The following is a 21,574-nucleotide window of genomic DNA, read 5'->3' as shown; positions in this document are numbered from 1 at the left end:
TACATCTGTGTAATGGGTCTGATGTGGATATGCTCCCAGTGTTTCTATGATCGGGGGTGCAAGTCTATAATTCTAAGCACCCTTGTTTTCAAATGAGTTCCGTTAAAACCAGATCAGTGGAACTTAATGCAAAATTTGGAACTGGTGTCTAAAATAGCATTTATCAAGTGTGCAACTACAGATTAAATGAAATAAAGGTTTAGGAACTTTTAGGCCTGCAGGATTTTACCTAAGTTAATAAAGTTAATAATAATAAATAAATAAATAATAAATAATAATAAAGTTAATAAAGTTAGCACTCTTTTGCAACACAGCTTTTAAAATCAGTTCTCAATGAAGCAATGAAAAGTAAAGTTCTTTCTTTATTATACCTTCCAGCTGCACTGAACATCATCTTTATTTCAAACAAATTGTTTTGAGCATATATTTTTATTTTATCTGAAATCTTAAGTTTTTAACTTTAATATTTAAACATCAATATTCCATTATTTTCTCCAGAACTGTACAGGACATCCTTATCCATAAAGCAATTTACTTCAGTGCAGGTTAGACAACTCTCAAGAGTTGTTTTAATCATGAGTAATGAAGCAGGCAAGTGCATAAATACAATTTAATGTGTAGGACCTCATTGATTTTATTGGCTGTTTCAACATTGAAACCTGTGGTTTCAGAGTTTTTATTCACAGAAGCATAACTCGACCAGGTCTTTCAAAAGGTTAACCCAAAATATGTTCCTAGTGTCAAAATCCCAGATATGCATTTTGCTTGCTTGTTTATTTATTTTCAATCCCATCATTCCTCCCAAAGGAGCCTTAGTTGGCAAACAATAAAACAGATAGATGATAGATAGATGATAGGTAGGTAGGTAGGTTTGTGTGTGTGTGACACACAGAGCGAGAGAGCGAGAGAGAGCGCGCATTTAAAAGCAATTGAATATGCTAACAGTTAAATAACAAGAAACAGTATATTTTTCTATCAAATGCCTTGGTGAACAGGATTGTTTTGGATTGCACCTGAATAGTCTAAGCCACTTAAGGCTAGTGCTTACACCTTGCCTTGGATCTGTTAGCTTACTGGCAGCCAATGGGATGCCTTCAGGAATAGTTACACATGGTCACCAACCTGGCAGCCTAATTCTGCACTATGCAGTTTCCTCTTATTGATAAAGATATTGAAGTCTCCCAAGGCTATTCTCATGAGGTTCTCCTACATATCACCAGAACCGCCTCTGCCTGCTCAGTCCGGGAAGAGGTTGTGCAGTGAGGTGGGTGGTAGACTTGTCTTTGCAATCTGACACTGAAGTACAAACACTTACATCCAGCTCCCAGATGGATTGGTTTCTTGGTGAGAATGATGGAATTTATGTGGATGATTGCCAAGCCTCCCCTCTGGTCTGTACTGTTGCTGTACTGAGTACCCAGGCAGGCAAAATCAGGAAGGTCACAAAACTCCTAGCATGCTCACCTAGGTCTCAGTAATCCACACCAGGCCAGCTACCTCATCCAGGATGAAATAATGAATGAGAGTTGCTTTCTTGTGGGCTAACTTGGCATTAAGTAACAGCACCATCAGGTGGCAGGGTGGTATCTAAACATCATGGCTACTCAAGTCTCTACATGGGTGGGTGTGGGTGGGTAGGTGTCTGAGCAGGAACAACCGATGTTAAGTGTCTGCCCATCTTCTCTCCTATGATGATACCCTCCATTCCATACCTTCCTCTCCGTAAGAACCTGGAAATATCAGAAGTTCTCCCACTTGCCTCCTCTGACCCAGGCATATGTTTTTTGTTTTCACCATCTTCCTCGAAGCAACCACTCAGTAGAAGGGGGAGGTTTACCTGGCACCTGTTGACTTTCTAGAGTGTATCACGCTTCTGTTCAAAGTGCCACAATAATCAAAGCCAGCCATGGCCTTTGGTGTTAGATCAGAGATGGAAGCTTCAGGCATTTGGGAGTCCCAGGAACGCAAAACGTGACCCATACAGCAAGAGAGAAGGAAACAAAATGCTATACTGTTAGATCTCCCAGGCTCTAAGTATATGTTGCATTGTATAATAGCCATTAAATGCCCATGCGATAGTTCTCAGTTAGGATCAAGAGAATTTTCGGGAAACTTGAATTTAGAGGCTTTCTTTGCCCTCTAACATCAGCAGTTAGCCTCTGCATTGAACCTCTAGGGATGCAACAATCAAACTCTTGATTTCGTAGCAATATAAGACATGAAAAGTAACCAAGAGTTGCAAAAATGAGTAATATTTTGAATTTAATTATATTTCAAGCTTAGGTTAGATGCTGCTAAAAGTGAAGCCAGTTGAATAACGCCACCCAAAATTTCTGTCTGTCTCTTTCTTTCTTTCATCAGCTGACATTTGATAAGTTACTTTATCTTCACAAACCATACAAAACACTGTATTCTAACATTCTTGTTTATGTTTCATAAATATTGACAAATATTGACAAATATCTCTTTAAACTTGCAGCAAGTAGTGGCAGCAATAAATGCAGGAGTCAATCCTAAAGGAAACACGTCTAACAGTCATTGGGATTTGGGAAGTTCCTTCTTCTTTGCTGGCACTGTTATTACCACCATAGGTAGGATAAAACTTATTATTCTATTTTGAAGAGTGTATTACCTAAAACAAATTTAGTTTAAAATATATGTTTTCGTTTGGCAGATTTTGTTTGTCTATTTTAATAGTATTTTTATATATTAAGTTCATATATGTTGGCAAAAACAGTTTTCATTAGACATGCACACTTACATTTATAAGATTCAATAAATGATATAAAAACTTTAATAGAAAGTAGGTTTATATGAAAGGTGCAGTTCATTAGTGCACTGTACACCAATTATTTGATTATTCATGTTTTAAAACAAGCTTGTGCTTTAAGCTGTTGATTTGGGTCTCTAGAAGTGACATAATTCTAGACAAATATTGTCTAGAATTAATATATATGTTCAATGTTTTCAACATTCTAAGTTATCAGCCTGTTTGGGAAATTCATTTTTATTATAAAGCTGTAGCAGGCAAACTCAGATTTAACCATAGTGGGTTGTATTAGGCTTTTAGTAGCGTGCAACAGCTCATGACAAATATTCTTCATAACCTTGTTAATGTTGTGCATCCTTCACTTCGGATGCTCAATGGACAGTAGCACCATGCCAAAGTAGACACAATGATGGCGGGTTCATGTGTTTAAATATGCATTTTGCCCCAGTCACAGAGAAGGAGGGTTGAGGGATGAGGCCGCTCCATATTTGACAGCAAAATGGACACACAGAGGAGGAGTGTAGACTTCCCCCCTTCCCAGTGAAGGAGGCAGAAGTCTGCAATGTTACGAATGGCACGAAGAAAGGGAACTGGAAAAAAAGATCACTAGAAATATTATTGAACATTAGCTTCTCCAGGGTAACTGATTTGCAGTTGTTTAAGGGCATGCAACCCTTGGTAGATGCAGGGACCGCCTGGCCCATTTTGCCACCTGGGGCAAAATGTGAACGTGCTGCCCTGTGCAGGTGCTGCATGTTATGTGCTACCCACTCCTCTGGTTGCCCCCACCAAAGCCTCACTTACCAGGATCATGCAGCTGCAGCTTCCAGGTTCTGGCAGGATCTTGCAAGAGCCCTGTGACATTGACCTGCAGGACTCTCACAAGATTTTGCTAGAAACCGGAAGTTGTCACGGTCACTTCTGTTTGCTTCTCTGGTGGTGCAGGTGCCCCTTGGATTCTGCCACCTGAGGCAGCTGCCTCAGTCTGGGCATATAGTATTGTCTCTATAACAACCTGTTTTAGAGCTGGGTTGCTTAAACTGTCTTCTGAATGCCCTACAGTCACTAATAGCCTGGTGCACATCAGTTGCTTTGAATATGGAGCAAACAGCCTTCAGCACTGAATAGGATAATGTGTGTTTAATGGTAGCTCCTCCAGAGGCTTTGCAATAAATTCAAATCCCGCACTAGGTGTGACGATCTCCAGCTTTCTTCTGGTCTTTACAATATAAGGTCGTTCAAAGCTACTTCAGGTCCTGAAACTAAAAAGATAGCAAGCAATTATTGGCATTCTGGAAGGTATGCCATGGTTGATGGCAGGTTTGAGCTAGCACTTAACAGACTAAAGTAAATCCTTGTAGATCCACATTTGTGATTAGAGACCTGGTCTATGAGTTCAAACGAAATTTTATTGTAAATAATGTTTCTCTCTCTAGTCTATGTCCCCTGTGGGCACAAGCATTTCTTCTGAGGTCAGAACATTTTCTATCTTGTTATGTAGTTTATTGATTCAGCTGAACAATGGGGAATTGTACTATTAACCCTCTTCCTGCTGGCAGGGTTTTACTGCATTCATATGACATATGTGCAGAGCTGCAAATTTGAGCTGGGTATCAGTGGTTTGATGTGTGGCCTGTCCTGCTTGCAACTGACCATGCTGTTTGAGGCCCTGAAGCTTCTAGGTCTGCATGCGTACAAACCCTAACAGTTGTAACAGTGTCTGTTGCGTGTAAACAAAAATGTGGCAATCAGGACTTGAAGTGCCAGTAGAAGCAAGAACTGTGGTAGCCATGAGAATGGGAATGATGCCAATGGAGTGTTCGAGCATGTGATAGTAGATCATAACATTCCTCTTATTTTCAAATGTTGGAACAATTATATGCATTAGCTCAGAAGTTTGAGCTGATATGTATTAAGTTTGAGCTTGTATGTATTAGCATCAAAAGTTTGATGGAGGTAGAGTTAAGATTTCTTCGTTGTTGTGAGGTGGGCATGGTGATGTATGTGGATTTTTCTTTCAATTAAACATGTCTACAGCGCTGGCTGCCTAAGTTTCCTGATCTGAAAAAAACAAAACCCATGGGAGGAGTTGCCTCATAACATCTTTCTCTTCGTTCCTCAACTTTAATTGAAGTATGGGAAACTGGGAAGGCTGGCTAATGAAAGCATGGGATTGGTGTACTCACTGGTTTTGTTTTTAAAGCCATCTGTTCCTTTGACCTTAAAAAAATTTCACAGACTTTTAAAAATCAACAACGTAAAAAGACCTTGCTTAAAAAAATAACAGTGAACAGGCATCAGACACACATGCTTGCAGTTGAAGATGTCATGGGGTTTCTTTAAGGAAAGACAACCACACAGGAAGGTTGCAGAGTGCAGACCAGCAGAGAGATTTGTAGAATGAAAGAAAATCCACTCACAAAACCCGTTGTCCACTTGGAGATAAAGTAAACAAATGAAACATTGCCCCCACCCATGAGAATGTCACTAACATTTTCTCACCAGCAGTGGACTGCTGTGGCGTCTGTTGTGTCACTGATGCTTACCTGGAGATGAAGGGTGAGGGATGAGGCAGCAGTAAGAATGGCTCCACGACTGCATTTGTACAGCCTCAATCTGATTCTCTTGCAGGTGCACTTTTACTGCTCCAACCTTGCTGCCTCTCCCTTCTTTCTCTTGGTAAGGATCTGTGATGCACCAGATCAGAGGTCAAGTCAGCAGCAGCTCCCCATCATTCCATCTGCTGCTGTTTCTCACCTCTTGGATAATTTTGCATGCAAATTCTCTTTTCATTAATTGATGGAGAATGCTAAGTATACTAGCTATTTTCACATAAACTAGCTTATGTACACTTAGCAAATCTTCTAAATTATGCTGATGCAAGTTCCTTTGGTGCATCCTTCTCATTGGTGCAAGGAACAAAAGCTACCTTTAAAAATGCACAAAATGTTGCAACACTACGTTCTCTGGAAGCCAGAATTGGCCTGTTAATGAGAGAAAGAGGAAGAGAGAGCTTACGTTACAGCTTCTGGTTTTGCATATGTTGAGTACCACTTTATTAAGCAAAGTGCCAAGGGAAAGTCTGAATGAACTGTAGTGTTGTGAAATGTTAGGCAAACATTCTACTTGACCATTTTGAACAAGTGAAAATTCTGCCTGATAAAAGAATCCAGGGAAATAGTTTTCAGATCATGAGTTCTAAGACCGAATTATCACATTATTGAACTGGGAGGACACCAACTGGAAAACTGACCTTGCTTACGATTCAGCCCCAAGTCACTTTGGCAATGTATTTTGTTTGCTTCAACAATTTATATGCTGCTTAACACTGTAGTGCATAACAAGGTTACACAAGGTACGATATAGATAAAATCAGTTAAAATACACATCATCCATGCTCAGGACTTAGAAACGTTAGACGCTTCCAAATAATAATAATACCTTTATTGTCAATGTACAACCTGTGTACAATGAAATTAAAAGAGCTATTTGAGCATGGAACAGACTGCCTTGGGTGGAGGTTGTGGACTTTTCTTTTGCTTGACTTCACATCTAGCAAAGATCTAACAACAGAATCCCATGCAAATATATACTCAGATGAAAGTCCTGTTGTGTTCAATGGTGCTTACTCCCAAGAAATAAAGTTTGTGTTCAGCTAACTTCCAGGCAAGTGTGCTTAGGATTGCAGCCTTAATCATGGTATGTTGTGCTAGACATATAGACCCTCCATTGGAGTCACTGTGCGCTATGTTACATCTTTTCCTGGTTTAAGTGGTTTTTTTTGTTTTTTTTTGGAGTGCTGTAATTTGAAAACAATTGTGCAGATCGTTATGAGTTGTAATCGCCTGGAATGAGGCACAAAGGTGGGATAGAAATATTTAAATAAATAAATACCAAGTAATTCCTAATCGAGCTTATGGGGATTCTCCCCATCCTTATCTTGACCACTGCACATGTGACCACATAAGCAAGTATCCGTTCCATCCAAACAAGACTTGTGGGGTTTTGGTGGTTATGGTGGGGGAGCAGAGTTATACTGATTTGGGTAACTTTCTTTCCTTTTCTCTCTCTCTCCCTGCCACTCTTCTTGCAGAAACTGACCAAGTCTGGAATGAAGTCTTGTCTTGGCTAGAGTAGGTTTGGGGGGGGGGGTACAACAGAGTGGCAGTACAGACAAAATAGTATCTTCAGTTCTGAAGTGTTTTGAAAGCTAGTATGTATTTCTCAAGGGAAACAATGGTTTACCAACAAGTAAAGCACCTGAGTTTGCTCACCTGCTCAACAGGCTACAACCTTCTGTTATATACAGTGCTTTTTTTTCTAAAAAAAATGTTTAGGGGTACTCTCATTTTCCTACTCATATTGAAATACTGCCCTTCAATGAGGCCAAACTTAGATTCACAAAATGTTTAAGGGTATGTGTACCCCTGTGTCCCCCTAGAAAAAAGCACTAATTGTGTGTGTGTGTGTGTGTGTGTGTGTGTATAGTCACTTTTCCAAGTTGAGGCAATATAACGTCTCAAATATGTTAAACAGGGCTAGTCACTGACAAAGATGAAATAATATAGATGAAACCCCAAAGATTATAATCTCTCCTCCTCCGCTTCTTCTTCTTCCTCTTCCTCTTCTTCTTCAGTATTCTTAGTATATCTATGCTGTTTCTCTTTTTATGATTCTCAACTACTCTCCCCTTCCAACATCCTCTTTTCTCCTTGAGTATTGATTCTTTTTGACCTTGCATTCACTGTTTCATGCAGTCAAAGATCACATTCTTATAACCCCCCCCCCCAAATCTTCCTAAATGACACATTCCAAGCTGTATTTACAGATTCCAGAAAAAGGCACCCCCCATCCCCTCCCAGTAACATATTGGAATGTAAAGGGCTAGCAAGGGTCAAATTAAATATGTCCATTTGGAGAATATATGGGAAGAGGGTGCTCCCTGAGGTTGCATGGCATGCGCAAGTAGCAAAACAATAAGCCTATGTTGGGATAATTATCTACATTTTCTGGCAAGTGTCAGTTGATAATAGCTCTAGAAGCTCATTATATCATGAAGCTATTACCTACTACAGCAGAGCTGGAATTTTATCATGCTTAAATTTTGGTTCTAAATATGGGCTTTTGACAGTTGATATCAAAACAAACAAAAAAACTCTGAAGCATTTTAATTCTGAAATTGAAATTTTGGAGGTCTTTTTTTTTAAAAAATGACCACGCCATTTGAAACATAGTTATTTGTATTTCTTTATTCAATACAGTTAAAGCAATAACTTTTTTTTGGGGGGGGGGAGACTTTCTTTAAGATAGCTTACAATGATATATAAATTGAGCATATTTATAACAATATGTAAAAAAATATTGAGACACATAATAACCATGAGGTGTTTTGCATGATGCAATAAGCCAAATCTTGACATAGTAGTGAGATCGTGCTGTATGGTGTGGTTTATTTATATACTACTTCTCAGCCTAAGGTCCCCAAAGCAGTGAACAATATTAATACAAAATAAATACTACAATACATAAAATATACCAGTCAAAACAATACAAATAGCAACAGAATTTTCAGTGTCCAACCTTGGAGATGAGCGGGGGAGAATAGAATGTTCCACTAAGTATAGCTATAAGGAAGGTCTTCTTCGTCTTTGGCGATCACTTGTAGCCGAGTAAGATTGTCTTCCATAAACAAGGTGGGGACATTGGTTTCTGGGCAGGAGCTGATCACAGTGTAGATTTGCCAAGTGTGCCTTCCTCCTAGCATGTTTCTCCCTTGCGTCCTGAGTTCGAGTGTCTTCAAAGCCCATGACACCTTTGGTAAAGGCTGTTCTCCAACTGAACCGCTCTCAGGCCAGTGTTTCCCAGTTGTTAGTGTTTATACTACATTTTTTAAGGTTTGCCTTGAGACAGTCTTTAAACCTCTTTTGTTGACCACCAGCATTACGCTTTCCATTTTTAAGTTCGGAATAGAGTAGTTGCTTTGGAAGACGATCATCAGGCATCCGTACAACATGACCAGTCCAATGAAGCTGATGTTGAAAAATCATTGCTTCAACACTGGTGATCTTTGCTAGGTATTCCATACCAGAAGCAGCCTCCTAACACTTCCATCTCCAGCAGATGTGGAGGGCCTGTCAAATCCCAGTTGGAACAGATTTCCACAAATGTGGGAGGCCACCACTGAAAAAGCCTTCTCCTTTGTGCCTGTAAGCATGAATGCTTTTACAGGTGGGTACACAAGTTCTCAGAAGTTGATTTCTGCATGCAGGAATGCTGATATGGATGGTGGTCAACTGGTCCAAAACCATTTAGGGCTGTAAGGTTGGCTGCATAAATTGAGCATAGAAATGCACTGGCAACCACTGTAACTGATACAACATAGTTATCATATCATACGTTCTTACCGCCAAGCACCTAGCAGTACCCTGTTGGCTGCATTTTGCATGGATTGAAGTTTCCAAGCCATCATTAAAACTGCATTACACATGGTAGCCTAGGCTGGTGTCGCTAGTGCATGGGTAACTAAAGCATTGCCACAGGGTCACAGTATACCAGAATATGGTGGTAAAAAGCCCTCCTGGCCACCGCTGTAATCTGAACTTGTCTTGTTAGCACTGAGTTCGGTGGAATTCCCAAGCCCAACATTCTGTTTCTAGGGCGGCTAGTTGTTCAAGGACGTTCGCAAGCAGATGTGATTGTCTTAGCCACCACTAGTATCTGGTGTTCAGAGGCAATATACTTCTGAACATAAAGGTTCCCTTTCGGTCTATGAAGTAGCAGCTGAAGGATTTTCTTGAGCAGGCATCTAAGAGAAGCCCTAAAGAATTCATAAAGCTAAATATGCATTGTTCTTAGTGGTGCCATGACTGGTTCTCTCAAGCAGGCTTGTGGTTTTGTTTGAGTATACCGACAAGTGGTTGTTCACCTAAGATTGTTCTATTTTTGAATTCTGAGACAGAACACGTTTTCCAGAAAAGTTCTTACAGTCAGTAACAGCACTTGAACCCTGACTAACTCTTGCATTCTTTCTTTCCTCTTGGACACTTGGGTTCTTGACCAAACTTTAACAAGACCCTTATAATCCAACATGGCATGCTTCAAGTATCGCTGGATGTATCCCAATTCTGCAATGCTGATTTTCCCTGAAATGATTTCTCATACGCCTTCTTTTTTTGTTTTCATTTGAAGTCCCAGATCATATTGGTATGTTATAGTCCAACACTGAAAATAGCAAGGATCAATTCACACATTGGCACAAAAGATCTAGGTGCTTGAGGCAGAAAATCCAATTAAAGCTACTGCTTCCCACAAAAAATGTATAACATAAAGCAAATTTGGCTACTTCAATCTGCTCCTGTTCACACCTTAAAGCAGAGGTGGGGAGCCTGTGGCTCTCCAGATGTTTCTGGACCACAACTCCAATCATTCCTGACCACTGGTCATACTGGCTAGGGGTGATGGGAGTTGGAGACCAACAACATCTGGAAGACCACAGGTTTCCCATAATAATATGTCATAGTTTCACTATCCTTTTGCAACTATGCCAGAACCGCACTGCAACAAGGGATTTAGCAATCCTGTACTTAAGGAAATCAGCCCTGAGTGCTCACTGGAAGGACAGATCATGAAGCTGAGGCTCCAAAACTTTGGCCACCTCATGAGAAGACTCCCTGGAAAAGACCCTGATGTTGGGAAAGATGGAGGGCACAAGGAGAAGGGGGCGACAGAGGACGAGATGGTTGGACAGTGTTCTCAAAGCTACCAGCATGAGTTTGACCAAACTGCGGGAGGCAGTGGAAAACAGGAGTGCCTGGCGTGCTCTGGTCCATGGGGTCACAAAGAGTCAGACACGACTAAACAACAACAACAACAACAACTTATATATATATATATATATATATATATACATTTTCCAAAAATGAAATACAATTAGTCAAACATTTCCCGATATATAATTCCAAGATAATTGACTTCCCTTCCACCCTTCCATGGTTTCCTCTAATTATCTATTGCTGCTGCATATTATAATTAATCTATACCTTCTTTCCTCCACCTTATTCTCAGAGTAACTTTTACTGCTGAGCTTATTCCAAACCTGCAAGCATCTTAACATGTTTATGATCATTTTTAAAATAATCTACAAAAAAAGTCCAATCCTCCTCGAAGGCTGCCTCGTCTTGTTCTCTAATTTTACTAGTTAAGCTTGCTAATTCGGCACATTTCATCAATTTCAACTTCCGCTCTTCTTTCATAGGAGCTTCATCCTCCCGCCATTTGGGGGCATATAGTACTCTTGCTGCAGTAGTCACATACAGAAACAAATTCCTTTGATTATTTGGTACATCAAGTCCAATTATCCATAGGAGAAAAGCTTCTGGTCTTTTTGGGAGAGTCCTCTGAAATATCTTTTTGCCATCTCATTATGTATCATCTCCCCAAATCCCTTTGCTACTCTACCACATAGGATAAAATGTACCAGCAAACGTACCTATCTTTATTCAGTTCTTAACTCAGGGATAGGATTGTACTGGTCAGAAAAGCTGGGTTAATATTATTTATATTTTCATTAACTGAATTTTTGAAACTAGGATATTTTCTCTTGAGTTAATGGCTCAGGATTGTTTTCTTCTGAATCATCATTGCATTTGGGAAGAAAGACATACTTCTCCAAACCCCAGTCAAAGGGCTCTCAAAAACTGTAGTGGCTTTTATAGGAGAGCTGAAGTAAATCTATCCTTTATTTGCTTGATTCTTGTCATGTTTTCAGAACTAGAACTGCTGGTACCTTCTGTCCCCTATGCTTTATGAAATCACAAATGTGCCAATTCTAATCCTTGCACAGATGTGCCAGCTATAGCCTTTTGTTGATACCTTACAAGTTTACAAAGCTATTCTTAATTTCTGATTTAAACATTTGCATGTTTGCACACCTGTCTTTTTATGCCATCTTACTGCATGGTTAATGTAACCATTAACTTGCCCCCCCCCCACTTTTTAAAAAAAATATAAATCTGTCCTGCAAGTGATCAAACTTTTCTAAAAATAGCACACTGGGCTAATTAAAATGGAGTTGTCCCTTTTTATCACATGCTGTGGAAGTCATGAACCCTGAGTGGCAAATATATAATTACAAGGTGCAATGTAATAGCTTATAATTCAATTTAGACATCTGTTTAATGAATAGGAAGCAGATAGTGTTGCAGTTTGTCAGTCACATGGATAATTGATCAAAACAAAACATGCCAGACCAAAGGCTCTTTTATTTTTTCATGTGCTAATAGATTGCAGGGGGAAGAGATTTAAGTCCTGCATGCACATGTTACTTAATTGTGTGCCAGTTTATGCGCCAACTGAGAACTGCATCCGCAGTTTAATCTGGGGACCAATTAACACACTGCCCTTGATATGGATGCTCCATGCCAGCTGAGCATGTCCTCATCAGAAAGTGATATTGGTTCTGCAGGACCTCTGAACATCCCATGATTTAAGGTTGATGTAAAGGTTACTGTTATAGCAGTTCTGTCTAGCAGTTACCAGTGAAACCATAAATGGCATCTTAAGCGTATCCACAGTTACCTTTCCTCCATTCTTTCCAGGTGGGGTCCACTCTTTAAAGTTTTGTGTCCAAATTCCCTTTATTGCCTTTTTTCTTTGCTCCAGAGCTATCCCTGCGAAAACCCGCTTTTTAAATTTCAACTGGAACAAATAGCAATCTGTGGAAAACCCAAATTGACGTTTGCCCCAATTGAGCACTAAAGAATGGATTTTCACAGAGAAAGCTGTGGGGCAGAAGGCTCAGATGCTCATACACGGAAATCTTAAGTGTAGACCTGTGCCTGGAAAGAGCAAGGCAAAAGGCAAGTGTGAATAAGCCCTCAGTTGCTACATTGCTAGAGAGTTGAGCAGCTTTTGACTGCCATATGCAAGAAACTGCAGCATCCTGTTTAGTTCAGACATAGCAAACAGTGTTTTTTGTTCTAAAACTAGAATAGAAAACCAGGAACAGATCTTCATCCATGAAGATAAAAGCACAAAGGCATATACTGAATCCAGCTCACGCAGATCTCTTTTCACTGCAAATTATTCATTTGAGAATTATAATTTTTTTCAGAGAAGCTTCAGAACTTCCATTGGGGAATGAAAACAAATGCTATAAATGGGCTGCAAAAGGGAAATATTACTTCATCATTGTTTTGGAGTTCACTGATGGTGTCAACAAACATGTAGCTTGGGGTGATCTCGTAGCTGTTAAATAGCTGGAGTTACAAAAGTATGTTTTAGACTTTGTTCTAGCTTTGTTCTAGCTTTGTTCTAGCTTATCAGAGAAACTATAGTGAAAATATCAATTATGGTGGTCAAACGTCCTTGAAAAAAAGGTTGTCCTCCTCCACTACCCATGGAGTATGTAGCCATGGAGGAATGTTGGGTATTTTACATTGTGCACTCTCAATCTACTTGTGGTGTTGGCGAGTACCATTGGGTTTAGCTTGAACAGCCCAGAATCCCCTTCAACATGAGGGGAGTCAATGTAGACCGATCAATATGGAAAGTATTCCTTGGTCTTAATGCTACTTAAAAGTCTGTGTTAGCATATGGAAAGCATAATAAAGTGATGTACTGTTACAAAAAGAAGTGGGAAGAAAACTTCCAACCTATGCCAAATTTAACTGACAATCATAAAAAGAGGAAACTGCTTTTATGACAGTAAGGCAGCCGTCTGTCTCCTCATCACAGACAAGTCCGGTTAAACATGAGGCAACTTGGCTGCCAAACACCAGGAAAGCAAATGAGGCATACGTGCCAGATTTACAGTGCCTTCCATTATTATTCTATCCTGACCTCTAAAACCAGTTATGGGAATGCTGCACATATCTGCAATTTGCAGATTGCATTATCAATATTTATCTGTTTATTTAAAACATTTACAGAGTACCTTGCTGCCTGATGAGAGGTCTCCATGGTAACTTACAATAATACAAGAAACTTCTAGTTTTTGAGGGGTTTTTTCAAGGCAACTATTAAGTTGTGGGTGAGCATATCAGATGACGCAGCAATTCTTCAGACAGCTCTTGTTTATTCACAGGCCAGAGCAGAATAGGGCTGAAGGGTTCAGCCAACCTGCTTATATAAAGCTCAACTACATGGCAACAGTAACAACTTTCTGTAACTATCCAATCACTGAACGTCACTTTCAATTCCTTATTTGCATATGCGGACCTGAGTGTAAACTATCTACAGTATCCCCCTGCTGGCCCAGGGTGAGAACTTCAGTACATAACAGCAACATTGAGCAGTTGGGAGGTCTCTGTTTCCCCTCTGCCAGTGCACTGTTTCGTGTTGGCACCCAGCACAAAACTGAGCCAGGTACCTGGCGGTCCTTTCAGAAAGGTGTAGCAGATTCAGGGGGAGGTAGCTGCTTGAGGTGGGCTGGTCTGTACACCCCAAATCTGCTCTCATAAATGAATTGTCTTTGAGGGACCCATTGTGGGTATACAACCTTAGGATTTGTTTATCTTTTGGTGGCAGTAGCTAGATTATTTATAGCCCAACAATGGAAAAACTCAAAGGCTCTGAATGCTGGACTATGGTATTGAAACTTATGGAACATAGTTATAGCTGAAAAACTCACTCACCAAGTAAGACTTCTAAAAGGACCTGAATATCCCAAGTAATTTTATGCAAGAATGGAGTAGCTTTATCATACAGTAGTTACAAAATTGTGGTCATCCCTTATTTGCATATTTGGAAATCAGACTGAGAGGCAATAACTGAGTAACTTGAATGATTTTCCTCTTCTTTGTATGGTATATAATTTTTGTATTACATTTTGTAACCAATATTTCTTAAGGAAAAGAGTTGAAAGGTGTATAGCACTCCCCCTCCCTGCAATTGAGCAGACTTGTCCATTCAAGAGAGCAGCTCTTTTTGGTTCCTTATGGCACCCCTGGCTAAGCAGGCTAGCCTGCAGTTCTGTTGACATGCAAGTTTGGGTAGAATGCTGCTAAAAAGATTTTCAAAATTACTACTGAATTCAAAAACCCCATAGTAATCCAAAATTACTTTTAGAATGGTCCTTGGTAGCTTTTATTGTGTCAGAAAGCAATTTTGGAAAACATAGCTCAAGACATTATTTTCCACATCTCATGCTCTGATTCATTTATATTAACATATCTCTGAACAACCAATGGAACGTGAAAGTGCCTTATGCTACTATTGCTGAGGGGGGCAGGGACGAACACAAGATTGCAAAGAGACAAGCCTCTGTCTTGCTCATCCAGGTAAAACTGGTGATGTCAAGGATGTTTCATTCATTCACCAAATCATTAATTTTTCGTTATGTCTTTCAAGGCCTTGACCCTTCAGCCAAGAATGTTGAAATGTGCAAATTTAAGTACGCATCCAAGTGTTTCAAGGGTCACAAAGTTATTGCCTTAATTGAAAACCATGTTTAAAAATAGAATGCTTTGCACTTTGCATAAATAAAATATCTATGTGGATCTGGAATACTGAGCTAGCTTGCCACTTTAGGTTGGAGTCCTTCTAAGGAGGGCAGTGGCTCAAAATAGCTGTATTTATTATAGTAGGTCTGGACAGTGCCTGAATATTATGGAAGCTGGATGCTCTTTGTTTCCAGGGCTAGAAAGGAAGTAAAACCTCCCCCTTCAGCCACTCCAACGCTGAACGCTTTAGGATAACCCAACTATTTACGCAGCAGCAATGCTCCCTTCCAAGAGAGACATGTTTGTACACCAATTTCTATAACAGCTGGCATTTTCAGATTGAACGTCTTAACTGAGCATTAAAAACCAGCTTCTCCTGCTTTATAGTACTGTTTCATGTGATATGATTTTTTGCAGTTTATTGTTGTGAATTGCAATGAGAAGGATCGTTGCACATGTATGCTTATTATTATTACATACATGTTGGACCTGCAACAAAAAGGTGTATGCTCACCTCAGCAGTGCCTCCCCCCTGGTCACTCTGCATTCAGTGGCTATTGCATATATTTGTTTGCTCGGTTACTTTTCTGGAGGGTGAGAGGAAGGAGGAAACCCTACCTTTTAAAAATGTGCTTGGTGGTGGGGTTTTTTTGGTACTTCTGCAAACCTCAGGGCTTCCCTGAGCAGGGTGATCTCTCTCTCTGTCTCTCTCTGTCTGTCTCTCGGTTCTTACTGGAAAAATCTACCAGCTATATAACATAAGGCACACAATGTACTTACCAGATAATAAAATACAGCAAATGCTTCATTCAACCATGCCATCTACTCATGATGATTTACCACTCCTTAATAGTGAACTCAGGTGCAGTGGCGTAGCGTGGGGGGTGCAGGGGGGGCCGGCCGCACCGGGCACAACATCTGGGGGTTAGGGTTAGGGGGCGCAAATCCACGGGTTAGGGGGCGCAAATTACTTGCCTTGCCCCGGGTGCTGACAACCCACGCTACGCCACTGCTCAGGATTACAGCCAAAGCATGGCCACCATTTGGGCTTTCCGTCAAAGGCCCACCTACTCCAGCATTCTGTTCTCACGGCAGCCATGAGAATCCTGAAAGGTGGGACCTGAGTTCAACAGCACTCTCTCCAGTTGTGATCCCAGCAACTGGTATTCAGAATTATGCCTCCTCCAATAGTGGAGGCAGAGCATAGCCATCACAGCTCATAGGCACTTGATAACCTTATCGTCCATGAATGTGTCCAATCCTCTTTCAGAGCTAAGTTGGTAGCCATCGCTGCTTCTAGTAGGAGCCATCACTGCTTCTTGCAATAAACTCAATAGTTTACTGCAAGAACTTCCTTTTGTCTGTCTTAAATCTCCCAACATTCAGCTTCATTGGCTGCCCATGGGGTTTAAGCATTATGACAGGGTGGATGGTTAACATTTTCTCTTGCGTTTTACTCATAAGTACTATTTTCTCACCCATGCAAACACAAGAATTTCCATTTTAGCAGGGAGGGAACATCTTAGTTGACAATTACATGCACTTTTTTCAACTTCACAGGAATCTTAACTTTTTAAAAAAGAGTCAGCATATATAATTGTGGGTGGTATTTGATGCTTGAGAAGACCCATTGAAGTTAATGGACATGAATAACTTGGGTTTATTCATTTCAGTGGGTTTACTCTGAGTAGGCCTTAGCTGATTGCAACCCAGGGTTTTAAAACATTGCCTGCTATGATTGCTGCATGCATAACAGTTGCCACATCTAATTTAGTTAGAGATAAGTTCCAATGAGTCTAGCAACACTTTAAAGTAAATTTGAATAAGATTGCAGGATAAACATCTTCCTCTGTTGGTGTTTGCATAGTTAGTTTTTTATATCAGCAGAGGTCTTACTGTTTCAGAGTCTCTGAATACCAGGTATGTGTAAGTAGATGCTCTGGCAAAAGTAGTATATTTCTTCAGTATGTTTGACAACTGAGAGTAATAGATAATGGACAGAAGATAAAAGGCCTTTTCAACCTTGGCTCCCTGTTTGTGGAATGCTCTTTCAGCTGAGGTGATTATGGCACCCTTGGTTCAAGTTTCAAATGGGCTCTGAAAAGTCATTTGTTTAAAGCTGCCTTTCCTTAAAGATACTGTTGTTGATTTAAATGGATGCTGAAATGGTTTTAATATATTGTCGCTGAAATTATTTAATACGTTGTTTTTACTGGTTTGCTGCAATATGATGCTAAGATTGTTATTCATATTGCTTATGTCATTGCTGTTTGAAGATAGTGCTATTTTAATGATGGTTTGCTTGTACTTTAGATATTGGTTGTTGTGTTTTTGTTTTTATGGAAGCCACCTTGTAAGGACCATCTGTACCCACTGTTTTGCTCACAGAAGAGCATTTGAGTCAGTTTCTGGTAAGGACAAATGGTGTTGCTGTACTACAGAGATCAAATTCCCATTCTCTTTACCAGAAGTCCCCTTTTAGCATTGGAAAACGAATATGCCTATCTCTTTGTTTGGAGTAATGTAGTAGTGTCAAGTCATTTAACCTTGTGTGATGGATGCTTAGGATGTGCAGTGAAGGAAGCATGTTCTCCTGAGGCCAGCATTCTTGTCACTTTTATTTTATACAGCTATTTGTGGTTCAACCACATGCTGTTGTGCTAGTGGTAGCTAAGAGATAGAATTGTTTTGGAGAATAGCCTTCCTAACTTGCATTGGGGCTGAAATTTACTATCGTGATCATTTTCCAACAGCACTTTTTAAAATTTCCATTTCTTAGCCTGTCTAAGGAGTTCACCTACCTCTTTATCAAATAATTTGTCTACATGACTCAACTAGTATTAATATATTTTGCTGCTGTTCTGGTGCCTGCTGCATTTCCTGTGATTTGTAGTCCTTAATTGTGAGAGCTGCCCTTGTTGTGCTGGTGAATACAATCCATAAACTTTCTATGGCTAAGGGCCAGAAGTATAAAATTATCTCATCAGAATGGCAAGCGCTGCTGTGTGTAGGGATTCCTCATCCATAGATATCACAGCGGTATTGTGAGATCTGGTTAAGCATGGTTGGATGTTAAGTGTTAGGGATTGTGAATGGAACAAGCTCCTCCTGCATGTCTCTTGGGGGAAGGGGCTGGTGGTTTTTGCTGTTTGATTGTTTGCTTATTACCCTGCTCTTACCCTAAAGAGCTTAGAGTAGTTTAAGTACAGTTGCCAGGCAATTTACACATGGGGGGGGGGGACTTGCTAAGTTTCAGCAACAGAACTGCAACATTTTCTTTCATACCATTTTTCTCGTAGTCTTAAGTAACATATTAGTCCGCAAGAAAAACAATGCACTTGAAAAGGCCCTTGCTTTTGGATGTCTATTTCAAATACCAAAATGTAAATAAAGGGTTCGCCATAATCTGGCTGGTCTTGTGCTCCAGCAAGGAAATCTTGCAACATTACATGAGCTAATTCCCTTATCTGCAGCTGCTCTCAAGTTTACTCAATGCTAGAGCCTGATAAGACATTGAGTTGGATTGTTAGACATGGGATACCCTGATAAAAGGGTCCAGGAAGGATATGCTTGGTCCACATGGGGACCACACGGGGATCGATGGGCATAGTAACCTTCTGAATGTTGGGATTGCTCTACTTGATGTATGACAAGAGGCAACCCTCTACTCAGGGTCAATCCACCTTACTGATCAACCAGCAGGTGGGTTGCTTGATACCAGATACATACCCGATGCCTTAGCCAAAACTAGCTTACATCAGTAGTCAATAAAGTTGTAGCCAATTTTAATGCAATTCTGACCTTATGTGTCTTATTTATAACCTGGACTTGTCCCAAGATGAGCTCCATGCTTCCTGCACCTGGGTCCTCAAAAATAGGTCTTGTGAACCACTTTCCTCTCCAGATATCTCAATAGCTTTTTGTCAGTCCACACTGGACAGGCTGGTACTGACATTCATTCATTCATTCATTCATTTGACAATAATGTATTGCTATGTCATTAAATATCATGGTGATGTACAGCATTAAAACACAAAATACCATTAAAATACTATAGGTGGCCATTAGAAAAATGTCTGCAAATCAAGTCTTCAAAAAGACAGAAGAATGGCAAGGGGAAACACAGCTATGGCCAAGGGGGCTGACTCAGAGGTGTAGCCTGGCTGAAGAAGTTAGTTTCTACTGTATGCAGACTTCCAAGCGTCATAAAAAATAAAGTTTAATTTACCATTAATGCAACTTGTAGTGAATTCATCTATAAAAAGCAGAATACAAGACAATGATAACTGAATTAATTATGTCAATTCCAGTGAAAACATGCAGTGTAGAAGCAGTCCCAGTGCCATTTCTGCCCACCCACCCATTCCACAATATCTCAGACACTGGTCCTTTTTCTCTGTTGGGCCAGTGCACCAGATGGTGGTTACGCTGTAATGGCTCATTTTGCATTCTGCGTTGACTACATTGCCGTGCAGAGCAGCTGTTTGGAAAAAAGTTTGTGATAGTGGCTCATCAACCACCTGTACTATCCTATTTGATTGCCAATTTTTCCTGAAAAAATAAGTTTCCAGACAAGGAAGCATATGGTTTTGTTGCCCCTGAGTTCAAATCACATGGACAACATACTTTAGTTACAAGTGCATTGTGGGAGAAGTTCAGTGCCTTCCGCAAATAACATTTACGACACACCCATCTCTCTTGATATGAGAAGGGATTCCTAGCAGAATGGATGACCCACAACTGCTTAGCTAAACTCCTCTGCATTTCTTACACCTCAGCATTCCAATTCAGGAATGTTGTTTGCAAATGGTAGGTTTCTCTTTCCTCACTTATAACCTGTAGTCTCCATACATCTATCAAAGTTTCTTTTTGTGTAGTCTCAGTATCTCATTATTGGTGTCTTTTCTGCTTGTGGATGCCTTGTATTAAACGATCTCCCATGTGGCACGGTAAATGCTTTGCTTAGGAGCATCTGATCCCACCTCAACTCACCAAGGGTCCAGCTAGAGGCACAAATCTTTTTGAGGCAATCTTAACTAATTGAAGTAGCTGTTTAGTTCCTGTTGATTTTAACGACTTCGTTGCATCGGCATGGATTGCATCTCAAGTCATCTCCTGCAAGGTGCAATTTCTACCAGCATTTTAGATAGTAGACAGAGAGGAGGAGGGGCCACTAAGATCAATCTCCACCCAGAGGTGGAGCTAGCTGCTCCGGCACCCAGAGCCCTGGGGGCAGGGCTAGCTGCCCGCAGGGGCAGAACAAGTGTCCCAAGGAGGCGCTGCCCATGGCGAGCGGCCCAGGGGGGTGGCACTGCGATGTCCCCCCCTCAGGGATGGCACCCAGAGTGGACTGCCCCCACCACACCCCTTCCTTCGCCAGTGTCTCCACCCTTCCCAGGAAGTAGTCCCCTTCTGACAGCAGATAGCCACCTGCATAATTTTCTTACTATTCCTTCAATTCAATTTCTCAGCCAGATCTAGCTCCCCAAGTGGCTCTGAAACACCTATTAAAATCATGCTGTACAAAACATCAACATACATTAAAACCCCCAGTTAAACAGAATTTAATAATATAGTAGCAGGGGCACCTAACTCTTAGCTCGTAGGCAGATAGGAATCCATCCTGCTGGCTTGGGGGATCTGATCTGCAACTGGTTTTAAAGAAAGAGCTGCATGAATATGTCTTTTTAAAGCCTCTAGATGGGAACTATTCTGCTGGAGGGATTCAACTGCATACTGGCAAATTTAAGTTTTTGCGAATAATGTGGATTATAAAGCACTCTGGCACTCCTGTGCAACCAGCCTACTTCTTCTTCTTTTAAAATCAGATTTATTTATTATTGTTGGGAAAGTGATGGGGAAATGCATTAGAAAGTGTGGATTCACAATTGATTGGACAGGAAGTCACATAAACTCTGCACAAACAAATGAGGATGAGTAAATGGCACACACCATATAACCTCTGTGCGAGCTTTGTGCACACAAATCAGGATAAATACTCAGTAAACTGGTCCTCTGGAGGTAACTTTTCAGAGTCTTTGCTGAGAGCTTAGGATGTCAAAGCAAGGTCGGGAGGGTGGTAGAATAAGAGCTATAATGTTCTATCTATGGCAGAAGGAAAACACTGTTGATTCTGTAATTTTATGCCATGTATCTCAATCAGCTGGCTTTGTCCATCTTTATGATAGAAAAGCTGAAGTTTGACTTGAAAATTAGTCAGCATAGTAGAGAGTTGCACTGGATTTATATGAAAACTTTAGGAGCCAAGCTATTCTACTGTATCATGCTACAAATTTCAGGGACGATTTGCTAGTCTCTGGTGCTTATTTTTTTTGCCCTTTTTTTTTTTTTGGTCTTTTTGTCC

At 40.5% G+C, this 21,574-nt stretch overlaps 1 protein-coding gene across 3 annotated transcripts in view; it reads left to right on the top strand.

The window, feature by feature from the left end:
- Positions 1–21,574, top strand: part of KCNK2 (potassium two pore domain channel subfamily K member 2) — a 135,215-nt gene that overhangs the window by 56,435 nt on the left and 57,206 nt on the right. For all 3 annotated transcript variants that reach the window (XM_081000583.1, XM_081000584.1, XM_081000585.1), the window contains exon 3: positions 2,480–2,591. In XM_081000583.1, coding sequence (XP_080856709.1) covers positions 2,480–2,591 — 112 coding nt within the window. The remainder of the gene's footprint in view (positions 1–2,479; positions 2,592–21,574) is intronic.

The sequence above is a fragment of the Podarcis pityusensis genome, assembly GCF_964106645.2.
Source record: "Podarcis pityusensis genome assembly, chromosome: 3".
In the NCBI taxonomy this organism is placed as follows: domain Eukaryota; kingdom Metazoa; phylum Chordata; class Lepidosauria; order Squamata; family Lacertidae; genus Podarcis; species Podarcis pityusensis.
Note: the sequence above shows the minus strand (reverse complement) of the source record. Positions and strands in the feature narration are given on the sequence as shown.